Source organism: Mustela lutreola, chromosome 11 (genome assembly GCF_030435805.1).
Source record: "Mustela lutreola isolate mMusLut2 chromosome 11, mMusLut2.pri, whole genome shotgun sequence".
NCBI lineage: Eukaryota > Metazoa > Chordata > Mammalia > Carnivora > Mustelidae > Mustela > Mustela lutreola.
In genome coordinates this window covers 807,532-828,106 of record NC_081300.1, presented here as the reverse complement: position 1 = coordinate 828,106, position 20,575 = coordinate 807,532, and the positions used below count along the sequence as shown (strand labels likewise).

General features: G+C 43.0%; 1 protein-coding gene across 7 annotated transcripts in view; it reads left to right on the top strand.

Moving 5' to 3' along the window:
* ATP9B (ATPase phospholipid transporting 9B (putative)) overlaps window positions 1–20,575 on the top strand; it is a 217,169-nt gene that overhangs the window by 48,982 nt on the left and 147,612 nt on the right. For 5 of the 7 annotated variants that reach the window (XR_009345865.1, XR_009345864.1, XM_059139646.1 and 2 more), the window contains 2 exons: window positions 3,597–3,655; window positions 15,331–15,382. The exons of 1 other annotated variant lie outside the window; for it this stretch is intronic. Coding sequence is in view for 4 of the 6 variants with exons in the window: in XM_059139646.1 (XP_058995629.1) it covers window positions 3,597–3,655; window positions 15,331–15,382 (111 nt within the window). In the remaining 2 variants the exon portion in view is untranslated. The remainder of the gene's footprint in view (window positions 1–3,596; window positions 3,656–15,330; window positions 15,383–20,575) is intronic. One more of the 7 variants, XM_059139647.1, reaches the window with a different exon arrangement.

Below are 20,575 nucleotides of genomic sequence, written 5' to 3'. Positions count from 1 at the left end.
TTTCACATGGCATTACGTACACTTTCGTCAAAAATCAGTTGTCTTTTGGGCTCCTGCGTGGCTCAGTCACTTAAGTGTCTTCCTTCAACTCAGGTCATGATCTCAGGGTCCTAGGATCAAGTCCCGCATCGGGGTCCCTGCTTCTCCCTCTCCCTCTGCTGCTCCCCCTGCTTGTGCTCTCTCTGTCTCTCAGATAATTAAATAAAATCTTTTAGAAGAAAATCTGTTGTCTTTTATGTGTTGGTTTAGTTCTGGACTTTTCTACTCCACTTACCTGTTTGTCTGTCTTTATGCTAATACCATTCTTTTTAAATTACTGTTTCTTTATAGTAATTCTTAAAATCAGGTAGTGTTTTTCCCTTCAACTTGTTTCTCATTTTCAGGGTCTGGTCTAGGTCCTGTGTGTTTTGATATGACTTTTAGAATTAGCTTGTCATTTTCTGTAGAAGTGTCTGCTTGGGATTTTGATTGGGATTGCATTGAACCTATAGAATTAACATCTTACTAATACTAAATTTTCTGACCCATGAATTAGATAGATCTTTCCCTTTATTTCTTAAAATTACTCTCAGTAGTATTTCTTTTCAGAACATAGGTCTCTTTTAAAATATGATTTACCTATATATGTAAATAAATGCATTAATTGCATTTCCCAGCTACCCACTTTGCTTCATAATCCATGTTAAATTAGGCTTCTGCCCCACAGCTGGGCTTGCTGGTCCCAAGCAAACAGCAGAGACCAGCCGAGCGGCCTGCTGGTGTGGTGTGCAGTGGTCCGCCCAGGAAACTGCATGTGTCATCTGCTGGTGACCTCCTAGGTTGCACTTAACATGTGATCAATTCCTTTTTTTTTTTTTTTAAAGATTTTATTTATTTATTTGACAGAAAGAGTTCATAAGTAGGCAGAGAGGCAGTCAGAGAGAGAGAGGAAGAAACAGGCCTCCTGCTGAGCAGAGAGCCCGATGTGGGGCTTGATCCCAGGACCCTGGGATCATGACCTGAGCCGAAGACAGAGGCTTAACCCACTGAGCTATCCAAGCGCCCCTCGAGTACAGTGTTTTTAAGAACAACTGTCCTTAGGTCTAAGTACTGGCCTATACGTTGTAACTGTATTTAGAACTTGCTTCTTTCAAGTATAGCTCTGAAATTATTAAGTTTTAAACGCCCATTTCAAAAACACTGCGTTGTTGATGGCTCTTTTGGGTTGTGATAGCAGGTGGCAGTTCTGTCTTTTTAGGGATTTTCTTTTGTTAACGGTTCCCCAATGGCCATAACCCAACCACCCTCTCCGACCCCCCCCTCCCCCCAGCAACCCTCAGTTTGTTTTGTGAGATTAAGAGTCACTTATGGCTTGTCTCCCTCCCAATCCCATCTTGTTTCATTGATTCTTCTCCTACCCACTTAAGCCCCCATGTTGCATCACCACTTCCTCATATCAGGGAGATCATATGATAGTTGTCTTTCTCTGCTTGACTTATTTCGCTAAGCATGATACGCTCTAGTTCTATCCACGTTGTCGCAAACGGCAAGATTTCATTTCTTTTGATGGCTGCATAGTATTCCATTGTGTATATAGACCACGTCTTCTTGATCCATTCATCTGTTGATGGACATCTAGGTTCTTTCCATAGTTTGGCTATTGTGGACATTGCTGCTATGAACATTTGGGTGCACGTGCCCCTTTGGATCACTACGTTTGTATCTTTAGGGTAAATACCCAGTAGTGCGAATGCCTGGGTCGTAAGGTAGCTCTATTTTCAACTTTTTGAGGAACCTCCGTGCTGTTTTCCAGTGCCTGCACCATGTGCTATGGTGAGTGCTGTGAAGTATATAAACCTGGCGATTCACAGGCCTGTACCCCTGGGGCTAACAATACATTATATGTTAATAAAAAAACTTTTTTTTAATAAACAAACAAATAAATAAATAACTCTTGGCTGTAGAAATAGGCCTAAGGAGTTGGGTGGGGGTGGGGGGTGAAGCAGTCCCCCAACTCTGATAGTAGTATGTTACTAAGTAAGGTCAGCTGTCAGCTCAGTTCATAAAGGGTGGCCAGTAATCAGTCCGTTCATGTGGATATGAGCTGTTCACACTGGGCAGAGAGGGTCATGGTGCTGGGCTGTCACTGGGGGTGGGAGGTGGGTTGGATGCCTGGGGAGTACGCAGTGTTCCTACAGCTTCTCTGTCTAATGCCCGGACTGCTCTTGAAGGAAGAGAAGTCAGTGAGTTCACGTGACCAAGGCTGTAGAGGAAGTACAAGGAGTCCCCCACACAAATAATTAATTCAAATTGTTAGAGAACCAAGAGCCATTAAGCAGTTTGACCAATTCTTCACAATTCAGAAATGTGTACTTTGAGCAGGCATATGAGGCAGATTGCCATACTGGTTTAACATGGCAGCCTTCTCCTGCTTTGTTCATGTTCTTAGCATGAGAACTTTGTGCACTGTGTTTTACCGTTACCTGTCTTCCTTAAACATACTGTAAGTACGTCTCTGCCTCTCCTTTTTGAATGGGTCCATTACAGAGAATACAGAAAAGCAGAAGGAAGGAAAAGTGGATTGGATAGTAGGAGAGAAAATAAAATTAAGTGATAAGGCAGGAATCTGTAGAGTAATACTCAGGGAGTGTGAGATCAGTGAGTAGCTTTGCTCACTGATAATGTGATGTGAACCTCCCTTTTGTTCTGTTAGTTTTCAGAGTAAATTGAATGTAAAGACAGTCTTTTCCCATGTTAAAAGAGCCACAAAAAGGTAAAAAGAGATCCACAAGGCTGTTGCCAGTTCTAAAAGGGAGATTTGTGGGGACGGGGCAGGGCCCAGAGTCCCAGGGAGAGAGAGAACTTAAGTAAGTTTTGTTACTTACATAGGATGGGATCTCAAATTACGTGTATCACAGTTCATCCACCTGTATGCTGTTAACGTTATGTAGCGTTTATCTGTTTAGTTTTATAGATGATTATTGTACTAGATACTATAGGTAATATATAGATATATAGGTATTACATAGATAATCTAAGAATGTACCGCTGTATCCTGTGGAAGAGTCACTTCTCGATGAAGCTTTCGGCCCTGCCCGCATCAGTTACCGCTGTGAGCCATCTGCAGAGCTGCCAGCACGCGGTGACTGTGTGTCACGTCCTCTACTTCTGTCAGTTATGTGTCAGTTGATGCCGTTCACAGCATTAATGCGAGGGTTTTACGTCTTCCTGTTACTCATCACATCATCTTTAAGTGCCGTTTCTGATCGTCCCTGCTGGACCCAGACCTGAAAGAACGGCAGACTGGGAAGAACCTTCTGGTCGGAGCCGCTCCCAGTCGGAGCCGCTCCCAGCTGGAGCTGCTCCCGGACCCACATCTTCTCCTGGGGGCAGTCAACATTCGTACTCGGGAGCTGACTAAGAGGGTTTAATTTTTAGTGACTGTGTGTATGTGAAATAAATTTATTTTGAAAGTTTATGTACAGATCAATTCCTAGTGTTCCCCCCACCGTCCCCGAAAGTTATTTAAGTGTCACTTAAAAGTCCATTGAAATTTAACTCTGCTGTGTTATTGCTTCCTTGAGTTGATTATACTTCTTTTTTTTTTTTTTTTTAAGGTAAAGTGCAAGTTAAGAGTTCAGACATACAAGTTGGAGACCTCATCATAGTGGAAAAGGTTGATGCATTTTTAATATATTTTAGACCTGTCTATACCAGTGATTAACATTTAGCCTGATTGCAGTAACTTTGAATCCGAAGGAAATTGTTTGAGACAGTTATTTTAAATCTTAACTTCTTTGTATAAGTTATAATATACATGAAGAAAAATCTAGATTTTTCTATAGTCTGTTTTACTTTAGTACATCTCAGTGTGTGCAGGTGAAATTGTATTTTGTCTAAAATAAGACGTGTTAACTGCTTAATATTGCATTTTCAGAATAATTTCATTTGCATAAAGAATTATCATTAGGTAGAACCTGTTTAGAATATTAGAATGTGTTTCATTTTCTAAGACTTTTATCTCTTTATCGCACAGATACGCTATACATAGTAATTGGGTATTATTCTTGGGATGTAACAACTTTAAGAAGGAAAGGTCCGTGGAAGTAAGAGACTATAGAAAAAGCTTATTAGGTCATTGTAGGAAAAGGCCAAAAAGAAAACCCCTCAGTGTCAGACTTGGATGTTGTTGAGTGCCCTGGGGGGCGCCTGGGTGGGCCGCCTGCTGTGGTGGGTGAGCTTCTGCGCGCACTGACCGCTCTGGGGAACGGGATGATGGACAGCCTCTGGGTTTTCTTTCTCTTTTTTCCTTTTTTTCTGTTCCTAAGGCTCTAGGACAACTTTAAAAAAAAAACAACTCTTGTTTGAGAAGGTGTAATAGTCCTCTTAGAAGACTAGTTTGAGCCCTCGGTGCCATCTGGCACACAGGCCAGGTAGCCAGCCTGAGCCGCCTCGTGGAGATGTCTGATACAGGGTCTCTCTCCTCAAGGCCGAAGGGGGCTTTGTGTTGCTGCAGTAATCTGTATGCTGAGAATGTTTTGGGTATGTGTGTTTGATTTTATAAAATGGGAAAAATTGAACATAATGATTTGCAGCTCATTTTATAGCGTTAGGTGATGTGGACACTAAGTTACGGGCTTTTGATCCGTGGTTAGCTTTTCAGGCGGTGTCTGTTCTGCGGTGATTGTATATGCTCAGGAGCGCCCGCCTGCGTCCATCTCGGAGTGTTTCTGGAGGGGCATGTTGACCAGAGAGACCACCGAGCCGCCTGGAGTCAGACCCCACTGGTTCGCGCCTCCCAGCTTCTCTGATCGGGAAGTGGGCCGTAGATAGGTGTGGGTCCTCACTGCGGCTCCCTCTCAGGGCTGTGGTCAGCCGGTGGCCCTCGCCTCCAGCTCACTCGGGTTGTCGGCAGGTGCCCGGCCTCAGCTCCATGAGCTTTTAGCTGGAGGTGTCCCTCACTCCTGTCCACGGTCGGGAGGCAGGGGGCCCTCTGCCTGCCAGGAGAAGGTGGGAGTGCCGGCGGCATGGCCTCGCGGGCTGGGACCTGGCGTCAGCAGTGACACTCGTCGCCTCTAACTTCCCCTGGAAGAGGCATTCTGGTGTTGGTGGTGGCGTCTGAAGACCAGATAGAGGCTCTCGGGGACCAGGGAGCGCTGTTTGGCCTTCTCACCCCCCCGACCTCATTTCCTTGGCGCTCCTGCTTACGCACGTTCTGCTTCCCTTTGCTGCCTGGGTGGATCGAGTTCGGTGCCCTTCAGTCCTCCCGTTTTTACCGAGTAATGCAGGAGCCCTTCTTGGCCATGTTGTAAGAGCTCCGCTCTCCAGTCCTATAGATGGATGTGAAAGAAAGACTTCTGCCTACGTCGGGGCGCTCTCCCTGAGCTTCCTCGGGCCCCCAGGTGTGCCGTCCACCTGGGAGAGGTCGAGGAGTCACGGGGCCCTCGTAGACATCCGCATAAACGTTTTACTTGAACGTGGTGGTGGCTGTGTGTCTGTCTGTCACTTTCGTGCTCCATGGGTAGCGCAGTGGGACTAGGCCTCCCACACGGGATCAGTACCGTGTACTAGCGAGTGAGCGGTCCCTGTCCGGCCCTGACGCTGGCAGATTTGGTAGCAGAGCTAGAGGAGCGACTTCTAAAATATTTTCACTAACCTTTAGGAAATGTTGTTGGACACTAAAAGATTAGGGGCGTCCCCTGAACCTGCTTTAGTTTTTTTATATTTCCAGTTTTACACTCATTTTCATATAAAAATTTTCCACATATTTTGGTTACTTAAGAAACAGAAATATTTAGGAATCTGAGATATAATGTCTAGTAATTAATATATAAAGTGATATATTTTTAGTAGTGGATTAATATTTGTTGAACCCATGGGTAGCGCAGTGTGAATAGGTTTTTGTAGTGATACGAGTTACTGACTGACCTAGCCGTCATAAGGAAAGAGCAGAGATATGGTAGCAAATGGCTTTGTCCTATTCCTTTTTAATTAAGGATCCTGTCCTGGCAACACTTACCACTAGCCAGAAAAGCAATTTCTCTGTTACTTGACCATACTGCTACTCAGAAATTAATGTTTGGATTATTTCCAAGGCGGACTTTATGTTGGAGAGTAGCCCTCCTAATTCTGTACCTGACTGTGAAATTGAAATTAGTGTACTGACCGTCCTTGTGTGGGTAATTAAAACGTGCTGACCAAATTCAGACCAGTGTTGTGGGTGTTGGGGGAGCCGTACCGCTCAGAGGAAGGCAGCAGCCCGGGACGGTAGGATTCAGCAGACGTGGGCTTCGTGTTAGAGGGTCAGGGTTTCAACTCCTCATTGTCTTCCCTCACGCTCTCCCTAGGAAAAGCAGCTCTTTGACGTGCACTTAGAACGTGGTAGACTAGAACTACGCAGGGTCAAGATGAGATCATGCGCGCAGGGTGAGGAAGGAAAACCGAAGATTGTTTCCTGGCGTAACAGGGAGCCCTCCTAAGACAGACTAAAATTTTAGACAAACATGTCAACGGAAATAGTATTACTGGAGGAATGTGTCAAGTAGGGTGACTGTTTGGAACTGGAGACTAAGAAGTTGCAGGTTGCACAGTCACTGATTGTCCAGGTCCTGACATCAGCTCTGAAGTCCCGGTGTCTGCGGAGGACCCCGAGGACACGCGCAGAGCAGGATCGAAGGTGACGCGGGAGAGTCCTCCGTTTCTCAGCCTGAACATCTTTTTCAACAGCTGAATTCGAAAGACAGTTTCTTTATCCTGTTTTCTGAGGTAATGCAATTTAGTAAATATTTTAAACAATTTAATGAGTAAGTATTACCATGTATATTTTAATATCCAGAACAAACACTACAAAAAATGCAGAGAAATACAGTCTGAGGTACTAAGACGGACCCCTGGAAAGGGTTCAGGTAACATGCAAGAAAACAGGAAGTTTGAAACTGAAGAATGACTACCACAGGAAACCCATAGAAAACAAATAATAAAATGCGGACTTAGACTCTGACGTGTCATGGATACTCTAATTACTTTCATGATGAACAGTCTAGATGTACCAACCCGGAGGTAGGCGGAGTGGATAAGGAAGCGAGACCCAGCCATTCACAGGGAATTCAAATCCAGTGACACAGGATGAAAGAAAGTAACAGGATGGAAAAGTTACACCACAAAAACTGATCAGAAGTAGGAGGACCTATATGAATATCCAGTGACATAGGGCTCAGAATGAAGAAAACGACTAGAGAGAGAGGCACATCTCATAATGATAATTAGGGTTACACATCAGGAAGACAAAATAACCGTAAATTTGCACTCACCGGGTAACGGAATCACAAAATTCACGAAATCAAAAACTCTTGCAGCTGAACAAAAGAAATAGACAAATCCACAGCAATGAATGAGAACTTCAGCCCCAGTCTTTGAGCATCGGATGGAAGTGCTGGGCAGGAAATCAACCGTGGCACAGAAGAGCCGCCCTGAATCAGCCAGCAAGAGCTGACCGGCGTGTACCAACCACCCTCCCAAACAGGGGAAGAGCACACACTCATTTCAAGTGTCCATAGAACGTGCACCAAGATACAGCATATCCATAAAACAAACCTCGAAAATTTGAAAACAGTTTGAATTTTTTTTTTTTATTTTTATTTTTTTTAAGATTTTATTTATTTATTTGACAGAGAGAGAGATCACAAATAGGCAGAGAGACAGACAGAGAGAGAGAGATGAGGAGAAGCAGGCTCCCTGCAGAGCAGAGAGCCCAATGCGGGACTCGATCCCAGGCCCCTGGGATCATGACCTGAGCCGAAGGCAGAGGCTTAACCCACTGAGCCACCCAGGTGCCCCGAAAACAGTTTGAATTTTAGAGTGGGTTGTTTCATCAGTAACAGTAGAGTCAAACTAGAAATTAATAACTGCACAACAGGAGAACTCTAAAATAAGTGAAAAGTAAGCAGTGTGCTCTAGTTATGGAATAAGTACCTGAGAGACAAAATAGAACTGCATGAAAATGAAACTAGAGTACAAGGTAGTGCCAGCATTCCCAGGAAGTAAAGACCTCAAGTTAATAGTCTGACTTCCTAGCTCAGGAAACTAGAAGACGACCAGAACTAAACCAATGCACACAGAAGGAAGGAAATAAAAAATATCACAGGAGATCAATGATAACTGAAAATAGGAAGACAAGATAGTAAACCAGTGAGAGCCAAAGCAACAGCCACCTCAGGAATGACAGAGGGGACATTACTGCTCGTCCAGAGCCGTTGAAAGGGTCACTGCAGAATGCTGACCCCAGTAAACACCCGTAGTAGCTTTCCTCCAGGCGACACGCTGGCTTTGACAAGGCGGATCCATTCTTCCCACACCACAAACTATCCACACTCGGTCAGAATGAAACCCATCATAGGAACGGGTCTACAAACAGTAAGGAAATGGAATTAGCAATTTAAGGTCTCCAAGAAGGTAATATCGAGGTCCAGATGTTTTTGGTTTTTTTTTTAAGATTTTATTTATTTATTTGACAGAGAGAGATCACAAGTAGGCAGAGACACAGGCAGAGAGAGAGGGAGGGAAGCAGGCTCCCCGCTGAGCAGAGAGCCCGATGCGGGACTCGATCCCAGGACCCTGGGATCATGACCTGAGCCGAAGGCAGTGACTTAACCACTGAGCCACCCAGGCGCCCCTAGGTCCAGATGTTTTTATTGAAGAATTCTTTTGAGACTTTTAAAGAAGACTTAGCATCATTTTTATACAGTAGTTTCCAGAAAATAGTTGAGGAGGGAACGCTGTGCAGCTTGTGTTAAGTGTCGGTCGCCATCCTCACACGAGCACAAGAGAAAACAAATATCCCTTGTGAATACAGACACGAAAATTCTTTAAGAAAATAACTGCTGGTTGATACCAGCAATACATATAGAAAATTCTACATCATGAAGAAGTGGAGCTTATTCCAGATGCTTAAGGCCAGCTCAGCATTCTAAAATCGCCCCGTGTGACCCACTCTGAACAGGCTAAAAGAAAATTATATGATCGTGTCCACATGTGACTACATCCAACACCCATTCATAATAAAAATTTTCTACAGTTTGAGTAGGTGGTAGTTACCTTAATTATATTTAAAAGGCATCTGTAAACACAAACCAACATCATTCTAAATGGTGAGATTCTGAGTGCCTCTCCTTTCAGACTGGGAGTAAGTCAAGGATGTCTGTTGTGTCTGCTGTTACCACTCGAACTTAGCTAACACTACCAGCTACATAGAATAAGGCAAGTAAAGGAAATTAAAGGAATTCCGATCGGAAAGGAAGAAATAAAAATGTCCCCATTTGCAGACAACATGATTGTGTGTGTAGACAGCCCCAAGGAACCGATGAAAACCCTGGAACTAATGGTGAGGAGTAGGTTCAGCCAAGTGGCACATTGTAAGACACCACTTAGACACGAGTCCCATTTCCAGCATGTGGAAACGGAAATTAGAAATGAAGTCCTCCTGTAGTCACTACTGTGAAAACCAAATCTTAGGTTTGCTGAAGATAACAGTGGGTTCATGAAAGTAATCAAAGACACTCTAGTCTTGGATTGGAAAATTCCAGTTTTCCTAAAACTGAATATAGGTTTACTTCAATTAACATTAAAATCTCAGCGAGGTTTTGTTTTTTGTTTTCTTTTTTTTAAACAAAATAAGCTTAATCTAGAACAAATTTGTCGAGGCTAAAATGGCTAAAAGAGGCTTGCCAAGGAGAGGAAAGGGAGAGGGATCACTTCCTGATGTTAAGGCGCGCTGCCTCGCTGCTTTTACCGACACTGTAAGAGGTAGAGACAGATCAGTGGAACATTGTGGAGAACCCAGAAAGAGACACACCCAGACGCTCAAGTGATTTTTGACAAAGTACAAAAGCAGTTAAAATGGAGTAGGGTTCACTTTTCAACAAATGAGGCTGGAGCTAGCGGACATCCATGGGTTAAGAACATGAACCCAGTTTAACTATCTGCTTTATATAGATATTAAGGCCGAACCGATGATGGAGTTTTTCTCTGACTGACTGACTGCACATGGCACAACACCCTCTGGCTCCATCCATGTTGTTGCAGACGGAAAGATTTCATTCTTCCTGATGGCGGTGTAATATTCCTGCACACACACACACACACACACACACAGATGGCGGTGTAATATTCCTGCACACACACACACACACTGATGGCGGTGTAATATTCCTGCACACACACACACACACACACACACACACAGATGGCGGTGTAATATTCCTGCACACACACACACACACACACTGATGGCGGTGTAATATTCCTGCACACACACACACACACTGATGGCGGTGTAATATTCCTGCACACACACACACACACACACACACTGATGGCGGTGTAATATTCCTGCACATACACACACACACACACAGATGGCGGTGTAATATTCCTGCACACACACACACACACTGATGGCGGTGTAATATTCCTGCGCGCGCGCACACACACACACACACGCACACTGATGGCGGTGTAATATTCCTGCACACACACACACACACTGATGGCGGTGTAATATTCCTGCACACACACACACACACACAGATGGCGGTGTAATATTCCTGCACACACACACACACACTGATGGCGGTGTAATATTCCTGCACACACACACACACACACACACACACAGATGGCGGTGTAATATTCCTGCACACACACACTGATGGCGGTGTAATATTCCTGCACACACACACACACACACACACACACTGATGGCGGTGTAATATTCCTGCACACACACACACACACTGATGGCGGTGTAATATTCCTGCACACACACACACACACACACACACACTGATGGCGGTGTAATATTCCTGCACACACACACACACACACACACACTGATGGCGGTGTAATATTCCTGCACACACACACACACACACACACTGATGGCGGTGTAATATTCCTGCACACACACACACACACTGATGGCGGTGTAATATTCCTGCACACACACACACACACACACACACTGATGGCAGTGTAATATTCCTGCACACACACACACACACACAGAGATGGCGGTGTAATATTCCTGCACACACACACACACACTGATGGCGGTGTAATATTCCTGCGCACACACACACACACACACTGATGGCGGTGTAATATTCCTGCACACACAGACAAACACACACACACCCCGTATCATTATTCACCAGACCACGGACGTCTAGGCTCTCCTAGAAAGACAAACCCCATGTGATCTCACTCACGTGGCATTGAAGAAACAGATGAACACGTGGGAAGGAGGGCAGGAAGAAAAGGAGATGGAAACAGGCCTTAAGTGACTTGTTTTTTTTTTTAAGAATTTCTTTCTTTATTTATTAGGAGTGAGCACAAGGAGGACTGAGGGAGAGGGAGAAGCAGACTTGCTGCTGAGCAGGGAGCCCGGTGTAGGGCTCAGTGCTAGGACCCTGGGATTGTGATCTGAGCCCAAGGCAGATGCTCGCTCACTGAGCCACCTGGGCGCCCACCATGAGTGACTCTTAACAATAAAGAAGAAACCGAAGGTCCATGCAGGGAGGAAGGCGGGGGATGGGCATTAAGGAGGCACTTGGGATGAGCACTGTGTTGACTGTTAGTGATAAATAGCCGAATTCTGCTCCTGAAGCCAACATCGTACTATATGTTAACTAACAAAATTTAAGAAAAAGTAGATCATGGATTTAAGTGAACATTGTGGAAGTTTAAAACTTAGAAAAAAATGTAGGAGAAAATAATCAGAATCTAGGGCAGGAAAATTGTTCTTAAACACCAAAAGCACAATGCATGGAAGAAAAAAAACCCTGATAATTGCATCTCATTAAAAGAAAAAAGATTTGTGCTTATGAAAGATACAATGAAAACACGGGCTATAAACCATATAGCGGACAACGATTTTTATATCTGGAATATGTACAAACTGAACAGTGAGGAAAAATCAAATTAGAAAATGAACGGAAGATGTAAGAGACATTTCTCCAAAGACGAGTAGAGATGGAGAATAAACACATGAGAAGATGCTCCACGTCATTCGTGCTCCGTGAACGCAGACTGAAGCATGACGTGCCAGTGCACAAGGAGCAGAGGGGCTGCGGTGAAGACGGGTGACAGTGCCACATGCTGGCACTGATGTGAGAGACGTGGGTCACTCGTGGGTGGGTGTCTAGTGGGAGCGTCAACGGTGACACTTACTCTGGAAGATCATTAGATCGTCTTCTGAAAAATTAAATACGCAGTTATTGTATGACCCACCAGTGGAACTCTTGGATCTTTTATCACAAAAAATATTAATACAAGTTTACACAGAAGCCTATATGTGAATGCTTATTGCCTGGGTTATTCGTACTAGCCCCGTGTCAGACACCAGCCAGGTATCCTGAATGGGTGCGAGTCCGAGAGGCAGGTGCACCTCACCCCAGGGTGTATCATGTTAAGGAAGCACAGGTGTCTGCCGCTGTGCGGCTCGCTGTCTGGAGGGGAGGGAAAAATAAAAAGCATCCAGTGATTGAAGTCACCTAGTTCAAACAAACTGAGGAGAAGTGCTTCACAGGATAAGATGGGAAGGGAATAAAGAGTAATGGTCTGAAAGTGAAATCAAGAAAAAACATTCTATTATGACAGCATTAGAAGGAATAAAATACTTACAAATAAAATTACTGTTAAGAATAAGCAACAGAGGGCACTTGGGTGGCTCAGTTGGTTGGGCGACCCCCTTCAGTTCAAGTCATGATCCTCAAGTCCCGCATGGGGCTCCCTGCTCAGCAGGGGGTCTGCTGCTGCTCCGTCTGACCCTCCCCCTCATGCTCACTCTCTCTCATTCTCTCTCTTCCAAATAAATGAATAAAATCTTAAAAAAAAAAATAGTCTATAGGCCTTTATGTACTCTGCCTGGGAATTTCCCATTAGTTAAATGTCACAAGTAGTTTTTCCTCCCTGGTGTGCTGTGTTGAAGAGAGATTGTTAATTTTGATGAAGTCTACCTTATTAGTCTTTTCATTTATGGTTAGTTGGGGATTTTTGTTTTGTTTTTTAAATTTTTGTTTGTGGAGAAGGAGGAGTCTTGTTAGGTTTGGTGGGGAAGAAATCCTTCCCTACCAAAATGTTATGAAAATATTCTGTAGTAACTTTTAGGGCTTTTGGTTTTGACTTTGATATTTAGAAGCAGAATTTCTTTGGAACAGAGTCTCATGTTTTGACTGATAGTATTGATCGCCTCCTGTCATCTCGTGTGATATCTAAGTTTCTTGCAAAGACCGCAGGTTCCTCATGGCTCTGCGCTGGCACACTTCCTCATTAATCTGGCGTCCGTTTTTGGATGGCCTCCCTTCTGGAGTCTCTGAGATCACATTGGTATAATTACCTGTTTTAGTAGAGTACCATCTTGTCTTAATTGCTCTGGTTTAATATTTCAGCTTTGTTCCATTATAGACTCCACCTTCCGTGTTTCTCCCATTTGTCCTGTTCATTCCTGGCTTTTACGTTTTCTTCTAAATAGTAGGAGTACCTGGTCAGTTCCTCCCACATTACATGTTAAGATTTTGATTGGGTTTGTGTTAAAAATACAGATCAATTGATAGGCATGTGACATCTTTGCATTCTGATTTTGGAAAATGATGTGTTCTGTGTGTTTTGGTTTTATATAATGTCTTTCAGGAATGTTTGTAAGTTTTCGTTGAGAGAACTTGACTTCCTTGTCTTACGAGTTACAGTCTCATCTCAGTTTTCTTATTGCTGCAATGAGCGTATCTGAAAAATACTTTATTACTGTTTATTACTTGTGTTTATGCACTTGTTTTCTGGGCCATTAGTTTTTTTTTTTTTTAAGATTTTATTTATTTATTTGAGAGAGAGAGCATGAGAAGGGGGAGGGTCAGAGGGAGAAGCCGACTCCCCACGGAGCAGGGAGCCCGATGCAGGACTCGATTCCGGGACTCCAGGATCATAACCAGAGCTGAAGGCAGTGGCTTAACCAACTGAGCCACCCAATTGTTTTTATATTTGCTTACATCCTTGTACTTTCTTTGGGATTCATTGGCTTTTCCCCTCTGCTTTCAAGTGGATATTTAGCTTGTGCTTTAACTTCCTTTATATATTGTATGCACTTAAATATATACATTTTCCTCTGGCTTTGGCAAAATGGTTTCACACACTTTGCTGCATGAAATTGAGTTTTTGTTATCATTCCATTAAAAGCATTTTCTAATTTCCATTGGGATTTCTTTTTTTTTTTTTTTAAGATTTTATTTATTTATTTGACACACAGAGATCACAAGTAGGCAGAGAGGCAGGCAGAGAGAGGGTGGGAGAAGCAGGCTCCCTGCTGAGCAGAGAGCCCGATGCGGGGCTCGATCCCAGGACCCTGAGATCATGACCTGAGCCGAAGGCAGACCTTAACCCATTGAGCCACCCAGGCGCCCCCGGGATTTCTGTTTTGACTGAAGAGTTTTTTAGATCTTAATAATCGACCCTTCTTCATTCATGTTAGAAAGAGGTAGCTTTATCCCACAACATCTCGTTTTTACCTTTAACGACGTATGTTTGTTTGTATTACTTGCTTACTGACAAGCAGTCCATTTCTTTAGCATGTGTGGGTAAATCTTTACTGAGGTCTTAAAACTGTATGCATACTTTATGAAATTGTGTGAAGTATTCTTACTCTATATTTTTTCTTTAGTTTGATACAGCTTTTCCAGCTGACAAAAACATTAGTAATGGTTAAATGTATGAATAGCGAATACTTACATAAGTTTATATGCTATAGGTACCTTTGAGGTTTTATTCTTTTCTGCCTTACGAGAGACTGTCTCTCAGCTTTGTAGGGTTTTTTTGGTTTGTTTGCTCAGTTGTACATTTATTCATTTAGTCAACATTTAGTAAGTGTTTTATTTATGATGTGTTCTGTTTTGTGTTAGGCTTTGGAAGAATCCTATTCTCACTTTCCAGGGCTATTTGCTCTACTAGGGAGGACATAATTTTTTATAGGACAAAAGCTGCTATATTGTGTGTATGAGTTTAGTTAACAGAGAGGCCACAGAAAAGCCAATATTTAACATTTTTCAGAAATGGAGCAGTTTTCAAGTCATCACAAATGCTGTTTTCATGGTTTGTTAATAGGGGAAAGAATCGTAAAAAAGTCCAACTAAAAAATTAATTTAAATTAATTTTACAAATTATACAAATTATTGTTAATTGCCTCAGTATAAATTTTAATTATAACTGTTTTTTTAGTTTTTGCTAGCTATTTCTACTTTGTAATGGAATGGTATTACTTTATAAATTTGCATATAGGTAATTAGTGTTTTATATTACTTTCTGCAGAATCAAAGAATTCCATCGGACATGGTATTTCTTAGGACATCAGAAAAAGCAGGTATTTTCATTTGTATTTAAATTGATGGTCATTTAGTATTTTAGTTTATTTTTCGCTTTGAAAGGTAAAAGTTAAATTTATTGTTATAAAAGTTTTCTTCGATTGATAATACATTGAATTAATTCTAAATCACATTTAGCTATGATATTTAATATGATCTTTACTATGTATGTTTGTTTTTAAAAATATAATCCTATCACAACCTTTAAGTCAAATGAGTGCTTTCATTGAAAGCTATATTGCTACCTAAGTAATTAAATGATGATGTTGCTTGAAATTTGATTGCTATTCTGTATTTGCAGTTTTATTAATTCAGCAAACGTTTATTTACTGTTACTGTGTGGCAGCCACAACTTGTCTGTCCCTTGGGACACGGGAGCGAGACTGAGTTGTTCCCTTCAGAGAGGTTATGATTCACTTGTGTGTGGATATACAGCCGTTGACAGTAGTGCTCTGACTATACAGATAGTGTATGTCACACAGACAGTGTGTAGGTGACTTGAAGTGGGCTTCATGGGGTAAACGGTATTTATATGACCTGGGCTCTCCCCAGTGAGAAGAAGGTTTGGAAAGGGGAAATGAGACAGAAGTCTCATATCTAGGAGAAGAACTGTGTGTTAGAAATCAGGAAGCCCAAAATCTAGTCTGCTTTGGCCAATTCTTAATTATATGATGTAGACACATGGTCACACATTTTCTTAACGTCTAAAATAATGGAGAGGTTTATCAGGCAATGCCCAAGTTCCTTTTGCCTTGTGTTTCTGACTCTGTTGAATAAATGGATAATATTTTTATGGAAAGCTCAGCATGTTATTTTTTATTGGAAATTCAACATATGTATTATTACCTATAGTATGGTGAAAGCTCTAGAAAGCACAAAGTTAAAGTTTAAAGTTTTTAATTAATTAATTATTTTCATTTTTAAATAATCTCTACACCCAGTACGGGGCTCGAACTCCTGACCCTGAGATCAGGAGTTGCGTGCTCTTCCAGCTGAGCCATCCAGGCACTAGAGTTGTTAATTTAGTTTTTCTCCAGGTGTAAACAGCATTTTTTAAAAGGGATATCCTGAGAAAGAAAATAAATGTTTTTTTCATCAACTGTAGTTACGGTTATTTACTTCATCAGATGAGGCTGCATTAGCAGGAGAAGAGTCCAGGGACCCCGAATAGTCAAGTTCGCCTGGTACACCTGCTGGCTACCGTGTTCCTCAGTGGGCAGTTTTGTCCGTCTGTGGAGCTGACTGCAGAGCTCCCCCTCAGTCGTTTCGCTTTCTTCTCAGAAACACAGTAGACTTCCTTGCCCGTCCAGTGAGATGGGCTGTGCCCCGAGGTCTGGCCAGGAGAGGCCAGCTGACTGCCTCCAGGCCCAGTCGCCACCTCTCTCGCAGCGGTCAACTCTGACCTTCCTGGTGCCGGCGCGGTGTCCAGGACGAGGGTGATCTTCAAAGCCTTCTGTTGAAGACTGTGGTTTCCCACACAGGTTCTTTTTTTTATTTTTATTTTTATTTTATTTTTATTTTTTAAAGATTTTATTTATTTATTTGAGAGAGAGAGACAGTGAGAGAGAGCATGAGCGAGGAGAAGGTCAGAGGGAGAAGCAGACTCCCCGTGGAGCTGGGAGCCTGATGTGGGATTTGATCCTGCGATTCCGGGATCATGACCTGAGCCGAAGGCAGTCGTCCAACCAACTGAGCCACCCAGGCGTCCCTCCCACACAGGTTCTTGACCGACCGACTGTGTGGCGCAGAGCTCCCTCCTCTTCCCTTGTAGCTGACTCAGAGAGAAGCATTTGAGTCCCAGACCTCAAGTGCTGGTCTCCCGGGGTGGCCCATGTTCGTCCCAGCGGCGGCGCAGCTCCAGGTCTTGCTTTCATTTCTTGCCTGTGTAGAGCTTCAGGGCCGCCCAGGCATGAGAGGGTTAAGCCTTCAGGTTCTCCTGGGCGTGTGTGCAGCTCTGCACAGGCAGGCGGCTTTCCGACTCCCAGGAATGTGTTAGAATTTTTCAAAGCCTCCTTCAAGTCTTCTAATTTTTCCTGTTTTCTGTAAGTTTTTTGTTTACCACAGTTTTATCACCAGCTGAGGTAGCTGTGGTGTTAAACAATTGCCACTGATTGTTTTTTAACAAACAGTTCAAAGGAAACAGTTATAATAAACGGGCTCTGGGTCAGGTCAAACTCAGGCAAAGCCGTACTTGGTCCGGTGATCACGGTTCTCTGGGCATGGACTTGGGAAACTCCAGGCCTGACTGTCCCCATCCGTGGATGCTGGAGTATCCGTGTTCTCAGCTGCTGTGGAACCGAGGAGTAGGGAGAAGAGGGTTTGGGAGTGGGAGGAGTCCGAGCACCCCGCGGCTCGCGCTCAGCTTGATCCAGCCGTGTTTCTTGAGTAAATGCACCTGGGGTTGTTGAAGGTGTTTGATTCTCCAGAGTTCTGAAAAAAGTTGCTTTTGATTCTTTTTACCGATGTTCTCTCTCTTACAGTCATGGAGAAATGGATTTTCGGAGATTTTTACATTTCCATCTCTGCTTACATCACCCACTTGTTTGTGGTGTTTGTCTTTGTTTCTGAAGGAATTCAGTATAATGAATAGCCGGCATGTTTGCGTTTGAGACATGCTTCTTTATTACTTGCCCTCTTAATGACTGTATAAATATATATGAGATTAACAATATTATCCTAGGGGCACCTGGGTGGCTCAGTGGGTTAAAACCTCTGCCTTTGGCTCGGGTCATGATCTCAGGGTCCTGGGATAGAGCCCCGCATCGGTCTCTCTGCTCAGCAGGGAGCCTGCTTCCCCTCCCCCTCTGCCTGCCTCTCTGTCTGTGAAATAAATAAATAAAATCTTTAAAAAAAAAAAAAAGAATATTATCCTAAATATGGAAATGGTTTTCAGGTAATTGACTTAAAGGAAATAAGGTTTTGTTAGAAGACAAAAGAAGGAAATCCAGCCCTCTAAAACTGAGAGATCATGAGAACTCTCCATTTTCTAGAGGATTCTGAAGGCTGAACAACTTACGAAGGCCTTGTTGAAGGTCACGTGAGGAACAGCAGTTTTGGTTCTCAGCCTCTGAGAAACTTACAGCAGCAGCACAGAGATAGAATATTAGAGCATTAGGCAAATGAGATACTCTGTATTATATTAGCTTTGGATCAATAACATTATATCTAAACCAATGATGTTTAAAAAAAACACTTTCTTTCCCTCTAGTTTTCCCTTGGCTTTCATGTTATAGGGACGTGTTTTAGTGTAATGATAATTAATATTTTGGAGGCCCTAGATCTCTTCGAGAATCTTTTTTTTAAATTCTTTGAAAATATTTTTATTTATTTGACACAGAGCACAAGCCAGGGTGGAGATAATGGAGAGGGAGAAGCAGGCTCCCGCTGAGCGAGGATCCTGATGGGGAACCTGATGCCAGGACCCTGGGACCATGACCTGAGCCAAGGCAGATGCTTAACTGACTGAGCCACCCCGGCGCCCCTGTCTTTGAGAATATTAAGAATTACCACCTTGTTCCCCAAAAAAGAGTATATAGTGGCATGTATGCTATACTATTGGATCTGACTTAGGACCTTACTGTAGTCTGTTCAAGCTTAAAGTTTCTTGTTTGTTTGTTTTTAATATTTTATTTATTTATTTAACAGAGCGCACAAGCAGGGGGAGCAGCAGAGGGAGAGGGAGAAGCAGGCTTCCTACCAAGCAGGGAGCCTGACTCGGGATTCGATCCCAGGATCATGGGATCATGACCTGAGCCAAAAGCAGACACTTAACTGACTGAACCACTCAGGTGCCCCTAAGCTTACAGTTCTGTTACATTTCTCAGTTTTATTATTTTTTCTATCAAATTTAAATTGTTAAAATCATCACTGATTGTAGATATACAGATGCTAAAATGTCAGATTGCTATTTCATGCTGTTTTCCCTCTTTTTCTAAAATTTACCAAATAGCTTCCCAGCTGGATAAAATATGTGTCATAGTATTGCTTTAAATCAGGAATTCTTAGCTTTGGAAATTCTGTTTCTGCAACCTTAAGTGATTATTTAAAATTTTTAATTGTCTCTTTTTCAAAAGTACACATATTTAGAAGTTTTGTATATCAGCTGACACTATTGGTATTATTTTATTACTTTTCAGTTTCAGTTCAGAAGAATCTGATAGCGCATTGTCTGTTAAAATAAAAATCTTGGGGTACTTGCGTGGCTCTGTCCTTAAGCCTCTGCCTTTGGCTCAGGACATGATCTCAGGATCCTGGGATCGAGCCCCACATTGGGCTCTCCGCTCAGCAGGGAGCCTGCTTCTCCCTCTCCTGCTCCCCCTGCTTGTGTTCCCCCTCTCAATGTATCTCTCTTGGTCAAAGAAATAAATAAAATCTTAAATAAAAATCTTCAAACCCTATCCAGTATAAAAGTCTTAAATCTCTGAGGTGTGTCCGAGCTTGGACATTTGCAGCTCAGGGAGGCTCTGTGGTGCCACGTTGGCTGTGTGTGAACGCAGGGCCTTCTGCGGGGCCGGCATCCAATTGTCCAGAGTGCGGATGCAGTCGACGGGTCCGGGCTTGGAGGGCTTCGATTCCAATTAATCAGTTGCTTCATCGGTTTCTTAATTCAGATCAAATATCTCCTGAATGCACACAATCCTTTTAGTGGTATTAAGAGAAATTAATGCTTTAGAACTGATTTTCATCAATCTCTTATAAATGCCAATATCTTTTTCACTTGCCTCCTAAGTGATGACATTATAGTTGAAGTGTTTGGGACATAGTACAATGGCTCAGCTGTCACCTGTTAGTGGGGCAGAGGTAGGTAAATGACACTGTACTCAACCACATTCTCTCCCTGGTGCTATTCATCTTCCCAGCAGCTTAAAAATTTCATGCAGAGTCATTAAGTCACATAAATGATTTAGGAATCAAGTTTAATGGCGAACGACCTGGTATTACATATGCAAAGTCAATGTCTATTTTTCTTTTGCTGGGCACGTACTGTCCCCGTCTCTTCCAGAGCTATTGGACTCGTGCGCTGTTGCGGACGGTATTCTAATACTACAGGAGAGCTCGTCACAGCGTATGACAGGCTCCGATGCTCAGCCGCGCCGTGTCCCATCCGTCACTTCAGCACCACTTGACGCAGCTCTCCTGTGTGACACGTGGCCTAGTGGATCTTAATTTGATTGTCATTAAACCTGTCCTTT